The 10,000-nt window shown below is 33.0% G+C and overlaps 1 protein-coding gene across 3 annotated transcripts in view; it reads right to left on the reverse strand.

Moving 5' to 3' along the window:
• Positions 1 to 1,891: 1,891 nt before the first annotated feature.
• Positions 1,892 to 10,000, reverse strand: part of AP-1sigma (AP-1 complex subunit sigma-2) — a 30,626-nt gene continuing 22,517 nt past the window's right edge. Inside the window, exon 5 of one of the 3 annotated variants that reach the window (XM_086540679.1) lies at positions 1,892 to 3,590. In XM_086540679.1, coding sequence (XP_086396805.1) covers positions 3,546 to 3,590 — 45 coding nt within the window. In that variant the 3' untranslated portion in view covers positions 1,892 to 3,545. Of the gene's footprint in view, positions 3,591 to 8,379 lie in introns of those variants that run through there. The other 2 variants (XM_086540678.1, XM_086540677.1) reach the window with 2 other exon arrangements.

The following is a 10,000-nucleotide window of genomic DNA, read 5'->3' on the forward strand; positions in this document are numbered from 1 at the left end:
ATAAATAAATAAATGAAAAGATGTAAAAAAAAAAAGATCTCAGTGGTATCTACTCGCTTAACACCTGGATAATGTTTTGTGAATTCTAACGAAGTTCGATTAATCTGAACTGGCATTTTATGAGGTTGATTGAACTTTTTAATCTGTAATAAAATGTTTAAAAACATTTGCCAGTTTTATTCATCTGATTTCTTCTCAGTCTGTTTGCACATTAAACATACACCTCTTTCCTTTACTTTTTTCGTTTAAGTATAGTTCATTATTTATTTTTCTAATTCTGCTCACTGTGGTTGTGCTTTCATTCTTAAAATGGCCCTTCTCTGCTTTCGCATTGTTTTGATCATAGGCGGTGTGTGCGTGGCTCTTTCTAATAAAAAGAATTATCTTTCATTACTACTACTACTACTACTGTTGTTGTTGACTCAATCTTGTTTATGACTAATTTCTTCAACAACTTAAGTGTATTCACTATGATGATAACGTTTAATTTATATAAACCCGAAGTCGAAATTTGAATGGAAACAATTGTTAGCCATTTTGAGTTTATAATGTCAGTATCTTATTAGTTTCGCTTGCGTGATATTTAAGCATGAGTTTGTATTTGAGTAAATGATGTGCATTTTCATTCTATCTATAGAGGTAATAAAAGGGGATATCCAGAGCTTATTTTTTTCAACCTACATCTATTTGAAAAGCATATTCATTTGATTGTTGGATTTTAATAATGCAAGATTCAGTAACGTTATGAATATCGAGGCTTTGTAGTGATCAGTATATGTCTCTTAAAAGTATAGAATGCCTCAATAGGCACGGGGTTGACTGTCGATTGGAAACCATTTTTCCAAGGGAAATGATCGGCTTCTTGTTAGCATGTTGTAAAAAAAAATAAATACAAAGACTCATTGTATCTTGAGTATTACCATTGAGACTGTTGTATCATAGTATCATATTTCTCTTCTTGGTTGCTAGTGAAGGTCAATCACATTTTCTGATAATATATTTGTCATGTCAAATTTTGCTATAATATCGGTAGACCTATGTCAAATCTTAATTCTTCTACATTTATTCTTGTATAAAAATAATTCGAGGGAATATGCTTAGGCCGTTTGCCGTTATTGATCAGACAAGTTCTTGACTGGATTATCCATGTTGCTACATGCATTTGGTGCCACCGTGTATTTTACAAACAAGCGCAAACACAAACACAAACACAAATATCCACGCACGCATACACACAAACACACAAAATCACACACACTAACATTCACACACATAGATTTGACATAGATTTGCTTATACTACTCAAGAGAAACGTTTACAACCGGGCCGGTTTTTGGCATAGGTCACACAGGCAGTCGCCTAGGGTAAGTTATTCAAAGTACCGGTCCTGAGCTAGTGGTTAGTGGGTCACTACGTCTCATTAAAAAGGATAGTAGTATAAAATAAAGAAAGAAAGATTGCATATGAATTGGAAAAAAAACATATGTATTGGTAAATAAGGTAAGGTAACAAAAAAGTAAATAAATAAAAAGTAAAATATAAAAAATATAAAAAATAAATAAAATAATAATAATAAAAATAATAATAATAATAATAATAATAATAATCATAATCATAGCCAATAAAGAAAAGTGTAAAAGCTACGGTGTGCAATACTGTCCAATAGGGGTTTGAGTGTAACACATGAAACTTAATTGTCACAAATACTTACATGAAATTCACAAAAGTGTAATAACAAATAAATACCGGCCCTGTTCATATCATGGCTTACCTGTTCTCACCTGGCAACCATCTCTATCTATTATTGTGTATGGTAATTTTCCACCTATTTTTATATATACACGAAGACTCCTTAATACAAGAAAACACACCAAAGGGGATGAAAGAAACAATTTTTTTGGATACTCTTATTAAAATATTGGTTAGTGTTTTACAATTCATATGTAATTTCAAGTACCTGAGGGAAGACATCCCTGTCTATTGTATATCGTGATTTCATTTTGGAAGTTACTTTGACTTGACAAAAATGAAGCCTTTGCAAGGGAAGAAACAAAAAACAAAAAAATTAAGTCTCACATAGCCACTCATGCTCCAGCATTCAATACTTTCATATTACACTTGGTTGAGCCAAATGTAAAAAAAGAGATAATAATCAAATCTATTTCCAAAGGCAACTTTTGCATAGCATTTAATGACATGCCTGAGCTATAGATATGGAGGTGAAATTAGCACTTTTACCTTAATTCCTAGAGTAAACAGTACTAAGTTTCCCACAGTAATATACTGGTTCAAAATTTTTAGTTAAAGCAAAAAATCTGATTATAAGATAAAGGTTAGATAGCAGATTTCTCAATTCATAAAATCCACAACAATAAAATCCTAAATGCATGCAAAGCAAAAGCACAAATATCAAATGCTTAACAGCTCAAAAATATTTCATTCATAGAGATTAAAAAAGAAAATGGAAAATGAGAAACTTGCTATGTAACCTTCTTTCACAAATAAACTTAGGTCTACACGTATTAAGAGAACAGCTAAAAACTACTAGGTGGACGGTTTTTAAAATCACTGACTTGAGATCGGAAGTACCTGGGTATTGATGACTATTCTCCCACTCACTCTTAGTCCTACATGAATTTTCGTTCATCTCTATCACTATCCGGCTTGAATAATGGGCGTACAACCCCATTTGTATTGAAAATGGAAATTTCTTTACTTTGGTTCAAGTAGCTGCTGTGATTAACATTCTTAAGCTAAAAGGATATCTCTATCCTGAAATATCATTATAAGATTCTGTAAACATTTTTGAAAAACTCTGGCATCTAATAGCCAAAACCTAATACATTATACACAATAGACCATATAACACCTCACTCCACTAGAACTTTCAACTTTTCTGCAAAGATATGAACTACCATCTTCAAAAACAAATTAAGCAAAACACACACTAGCTAGTTACTGACAATAAAATGAAAGTATGTGGCAAGTCTGGAACACATCAAAACCCATGAAAACTAAACACTACATTCTCCTGCCAATGATTTCTTTTAGATAAAGCATATGGTTGTAACTGATGACAGAGGACTTTAAACACTTTTCTCATAGAAAAAAAAAAGTGATTTTTAGATATAATCATCACTACTGCAACTGCATTTCTCTACTTTTCTATGTTACTTAAATGATTATCTATCATTTCTAATTTCTTCATGATTGTACACTTCTAAGGTTCAAAAGGAACAATAATATAGGCATGCAAGGTGGCTACAGTTTTCTACAGAGGTTATGCTCCTGACGTGGGAGTGTTAAAGCCCTAATGGATCCGATCTAAATGACTTTTCTCCACAGTACATGAGGTTCACAAGGTCAAATGACTAAGAAAATTGAGTAAAAAACAAAAACAAAAAAAAACAACTCGGCAAAACAAAACAAAACAAAAAATGTTAAAATTGGCATTCCATTAACTAGGGTCCTTTAAGACAGTTATTGCTTCCCCCTTCTCAGTACATTGTTCTGTTCAGAGCAGGGTAAACTGGTAGGCAATAGGGTTAACCCAGCCCATGGTCTTCAAACAACCCTTGAGGTGTCTCCTCCTGTGAAGAAAGAAAACTTGTGAAAATATTGAATTCTATACCAACTTTAAGGGGGAGAGGGAAAGGACGGTACATGAAAACATTCAAATATCATAAAAATATATGCAGCTGAATCAGTACAATTTTTAAAGATTGCACAAGTTGCAATACCATCTTGCTAACTCATTAAAACCATCTCTGATTTTCACTATAATTCTAAAAAATAACCCAATGTATTACATGAAGTGTAATTAGACAATGGTACCATTTCCTGCATTGGGAAGAGCATACTTTGGCAAAAAACACAAGAAAGTAACTAAGTAAATGTATAATGCAATTAGTATGTTTTAGTCTCAGCTCTTTACTATAAAAATCTAAAGCCATATCTAGTGAGGGTAGCAGTTAATATCATTCTCCAATATTCTCAAAACCTTCTCGTATCCACATCGACTTTCAGATTGTAATTGCAAAAGGTAACAGAAAGATGAATTCTTAGTCTAAAACAATTACAAGTATTGGTATGATTATAATATTCTGCTTATGCCTATTGTGCCATTTTTAGTCTAAAACAATGATTCATCAATATAGTAAAAAGTTATATAAATAAACACATAATATATGCAGAAAAATACTAGCTACATGAAGTTTAATAAGAATCTGCTTGATGCAGAATTAAGAATACTAACACAGATCCTTTTCCTTCACATTTCCCCAATGTGGATTCCTTGAGGATAATACACTACACAAAACATTATCATACTAGCTAGATCACACAGAGTAATCTATAATTTGCCAGTTATCCTGGAAGCATTAAACAGGAAGAAACCACATTTTGTTTTTTGTGTTATCTGCTCGCATTTTTTGACTGTTTGAGACTAGATGTGATAGAGGAGTGAAAAGAAGAGGAGATAAGTAATGTTTCTTCATTCTTGTGACTCACAAAACTCTGGCCAATATTTTATTAATTTTAACCAAAGAACTGAGCAGTGAAGAAGTCTGGCCAACTTCAGGATGTGCAATTGATGACAAAAATTGGAAGTTACATACAACTATTTTCTGCGTTAAGACAATATATGTCTTTATGGGCATTGTGATTGTTTATGTCGCATTTAACAGGTTAAATTATGTTAAATATATATCATGCTCGAGTATTTGTTGAATTCATGCACTCAATTCCATAACATTGTCTCCCCTTTTTCCAAAGACTATGTGAACGTGATTTTGGGCTTCAAATGATGTGGTAACAACTCTAGAGTGTGTTAGCAGGTGAGGTCCATGTCTTCCAACTCTATCATTCTGTTAGTCTACATCTGACCTATTAACCCTTTCCCGACGGGGCACTCACTACGCGAAGACCCAAATGCCAGGCGATTGCAATATTGCATTGAAATCGTCACACTGGCTTGACGCCCCGGCATCGGGAGTTTGGCTGTGTCACACGGGTGTGACGCACCGTCGTCATAGGGTTAAGAACTTAGCTGACGTAGCAACATGTCCAAACATATATTTTCTATAGGAGCTTCATGGGTAGTAATGAGTTGGAATTGCACAAATTGGTTATGTGACAGAAAATAGTCTGTACAGTACATCACTACTTCCCTTTTAGGCAACTCTGGATCATGATTCATCAAACATTTGAAAGCATAAAGTGAGATGAAGTTTTACAGACACTTTATGCAAAATCATTTTCCTCTTCATCTAGATTATGATGCCCCCCAAAATTTATATAAATATAAAGTAAATTAAATAAAATCTCCTGAGTTGGATCTATTCTTAACATCCAGTAAGAATGGCAAAGTTTAGTAAATAATATGAATGAATCTATTTCAGATAGGTGTCATAACATACATGACACGCAAGATTTTAGCCTGACAGCGGGTGTCATGAAATACATGACTATAGTCATCATGACATAACTGATGGGGGAGAGTGGATTGCTGTGTTTCTTTAACCCATTGCATACGGGTGTCATGCCATACATGTTGGCAACAATTAGGCCTAAAAGACAGGAGTTAATGCGTACAAGATGCGACATCGGGATCTGCTCACAGTTGAAGCGTGCACACAGTCATAAAGTATTATGGCTGTAACGGCACTAGCTCCAGAGCTACAGGGTTCCAAAGTCAGCCTAAACCTGTATTTTATGATGGATTTATGGAAAAATATTGTTTGGATTAGTCCCTTTCCCCGTCCCACTAATTTTTAGCTGGTGACACTACTGTCGTAGACCGCTCGCAGTGTCTACAATGTACCCTGTGCCAGTATCACTGCTTTGTGCTGTGGCACTAACAGTGATATGCACAGGTTTCAGTCCTCTTCCCCATCTCTTCATGTCATTTTCATTGAGGAAGGTTATTTCTTTCATATTTACACAAATACAAAAAAAATAAAGCTGTTTTTTGTCTTCCTATAACTCTGCAATTCTTCTATCACACTGAGTATAAAGAACATATTCAGCTAATATGAAACCTATACTACAATTTTAGTCTGCTTCAACATTGATAAAGCAAGTCATATGGCACATATGAGTCTTACAATACAGTAAATCACAAAAAAAGATGAAAAAATGGCTCTTGTACCATAATGAGTGAGTGAGAGAGAGGGTGGTTGGTCTGAAATAAAACCCAACTGGGGTGCCGCACAAGTGGCACTTGTTAGTCTAACAAATCTATCCCTGTCTGCAATGGGTTCACACTCTAGAATGCACATAAAACAAAAAAAGACAATGGTTCCTAACATATACTATATACAACAGTAAAGCCTTGCCTACAAAATGTAATAAAGAATCCATTCACAATTAACTGATCAGAAATTACATATCACTTCAAATATCCTTTCTTCCCTTTTAATACTTGTTTTATGTATAAACTACCTTTTCAGATACTTGGCAGCAATACTCAAGACATTTTATATTGATCTATTTATTCCTTTTTTTGTTGTTTTTTATATATATGGTGCATTTTGCCCTTACCAACTGTCCAAGTTTTTGTCTAAGTTATAAATACTAGTATAACTGCTTAATTCATATATATATATTTTTCAACACAACTCATAACTATATTACTTCCCTAAATTTCAAGAGAAGAAAACGAAACAGAAAAAGCAAATTGGAAATGGATTTAACAAAAGATTTTACCAATGACCACCTACCTAATAATAATATCAATTTTTAACTTGCCATTTGCTTTGTTTCATTACACATTTAGTTATAAATAAGATACTCATTACACACACAGTTATAACAAGATAATTATAAAATAAGGCTGCTAGTCTGACTGAAGAATTTTGATAAGTCATGCATTAATCACTTCCTAAATAAAAACAAAGGAAAAACATTGATAACATGCAGCTCTACAGGCACCGTCCTACTTGTCACTTCAACAAACTAACTAATGAGGGTATTTAACTAACATGCTAAGAGTGTTGGTCTTATAATAGTTAAAAAATCCATCCCTAATTACTCACAAAGATAAGACCAAAAAAATAAAAAATAAAAAAGTAACATAAATCAGTCATAGTAATACACTTAACTCTGTCTATATTTTCATTAATAATACTGATCAAAGTTTGTTATTCATTCCTGACATTTTTTTTCTTTTTCACATCTGTTAATCCAACATCTACCCTTATCCATGCTTTGTTTTCTTAATCAAGTATATCATGTAGTCTTAAAACTGGATTTCCGTACCAAGTTTTATTTAACAAGCAATGAAGAGGAAAAACATCAATATCATGAATTCTAACATTCTTTATTGATGGATACATCTGATTTATCCAATTACCCTTTTTAAAGTGTTTATATATCTTGTAATTATTCATAAAAAAGTATCTATCATCAGACCATACTACTCCGGAGGTATTCTGCTTTGTCTATATTTTGTAAACGTCTCTCCAATTCGGGCACTTACGATTTTGTCAATTATAATATATATTTTAACCCATTAGTAGCAGATGGCATGATTTGCTGCCAAGGCAGAGTCGGTTGTAGACACGGATGGCACCGTGCCAGATAATGTAAACCCGCCATCCTACTGCAAACATATTTTTTTTAAACCGCAACCAATGGATTTGTCTTAAAATCAACTGTAAATCTCAGAAGTAATATATGGAATCAACTAACCATAACCATTGCTATAAATTATTTACTGATATTCTTCATATCTCTTTTAATATTCTATTAATTCCTTGGCTGTTTAATTTTCCCTGATGAATCTACATAAAGCATTTACAATCAGTTACATACTAAAATAATAAAATAAGCGTGCACACACACTGGCACATGTATATTAAACTTATATGCCTGCACACACATGCACATGGACGGAAGTGTGCGCACCCACACCCACAGCCCCCCAGCCCCCCATTCACACACACATTCAGCTACTAACTCATTAACTCATTCACTCACACACACAATTATATACAAAAGAACAGAAAATGGCTTCTTGGTCACAACTACCCAACTATTCAACTGAATACAAGATAACAGGCTCTTCACTAAGCTAGATCTACCTCCTTATCTTCAATAAAAATATAGTTTGTGTCTAGACTGGGTTTCTTGCAGCCTAAATAAGCATATGGTATGAGAACACACCTGGTATCAATTTGTTGGTAAACTTTAAGAAAAAAAATATATATATATATTTATCATTCCTCTTCTTTACACATACATAAATAAGCATATTGAGAAACAAGCATATGTCTACTCATCAGAATGCCTCATCTAACTTCCAGTGGTTATTGTTATTCATCAACTGGTTCACAAAGCCAAACAGTGCATTAAATAGCAGAGGGAAAGAAAAATGCAGTAAACACAGGATGAATTTATTTCAGCACTAGGCCATAAAGGACCATATTTACAAGCTGGAACCACCACCAGTGTATGGTAAGCCACAGAGAGAGTTGTTCAAGGTATACATGGGAGGTATTACATAAAATCTACACTAGCATACTATTACAAAGTAGTAAAAATCATAGCCATCACATCTACTTAATTCCAACTACAATCTATTTCATATAAAAAAACTAACAAGGAATGATCAAAATAAACCTAACATGGAGCTGTGGCTGTATTCCTAAAGATATAAAATTGGTCAATCATTCCCATGTCAAACATCAAAACAAATGTAATATATACCATCACTAACACCAATCTTGTTAACTATAACCCTATTCCAGGTATCTTGGCAATAAAACACAGGAATATATACAAAAAAAAATCAAATACAATGCATACAGAAACATCTAAATAAAATTATTGACTTAGCACTTTCTATTACATATATGTGCATGTATAAGTGAGCATTCATTTCTATGACCTGAAACTTCAGTACAGCAAACCCTAAAAAAAAAAACTTACATCCATTCATTCAGACTTTGTGCTTTAACCTATCATAGGCTACTAACAATCTATTTTGTTTTACCAGAAAGACTTACTGAACAATACTGTTTTGAAAATTATGTGTGTGAACCTCCCAATACAGGACCTCCATTTAATGACAACTCACAACCTATTCACTTAAATGAAAACCTTGTACATCCAAAATTCCATATATATCCAAAAAGAGAGACTGAAATGATAAGACCTCATCATCAAATAAGACCCATGTCCCTTAGGGCCATTTCCACGATCTCATCCTAGGAGGGAGGAAGGGAAAGAATTATTAATACCAGTTGATTCCTAACTTGAAGACACAAGTGTTACAAGCAGTATTATGAACCTCAAGGTGTCAGAACTCCCTTGGATGATTATGTGTGCTTCGTTATTCAGTCTTTAGTGTTTATTATGACATTACATGTTTTGAAACTGCTTTATCATAAACATATATATTTTGGCACACTTCTACATAAAAAAAGGTCAATAAATGCATAACTTCACAGCTAATATAAGACTTACGATGAAATAAGTATGGGAACCTCAGACTGAAAGTATCATCAATTACTGATTCTGAGTCTTTAAAACATATAATGCAGAACTTGTTTTTCTTTAAATACTTCAACTTTTTGCAATATTCATTAAATGTGGAAATAAAGCATGTTTTGCACAATGTTGATCCTAATGCAATGTAAAATCAAAATGTTTAATTACATACAAATCTATGACAATTTTTTTTCAAATTCAAAATCAAAAGCAATGATTTCGTGACATTTACTGTTCCATATAATCGATAGCTACTTCATATATATCAAATATAAGGATATTAATAATTTCCATCACATTCTACATATCTTTCAACAAGGATTAGATACACACAACCATCACTTAGTACATTACGCTGCCATTATTATATTAATATAAAGTTAAAAAGAGAGCTCTAATTGTCAATGAGCATCATAACATTGTTCAAACGACATCTGGACTGCAGAAGTTGTAATACTGATAACTGATATTCTTAAACTGTTAAAAAGCCTAACTTAATTTCACTTCTACA

The sequence above is a fragment of the Penaeus japonicus genome, unplaced genomic scaffold (genome assembly GCF_977035675.1).
Source record: "Penaeus japonicus unplaced genomic scaffold, GWHDUDI00000001_assembly GWHDUDI00000010, whole genome shotgun sequence".
Taxonomy (NCBI): domain Eukaryota; kingdom Metazoa; phylum Arthropoda; class Malacostraca; order Decapoda; family Penaeidae; genus Penaeus; species Penaeus japonicus.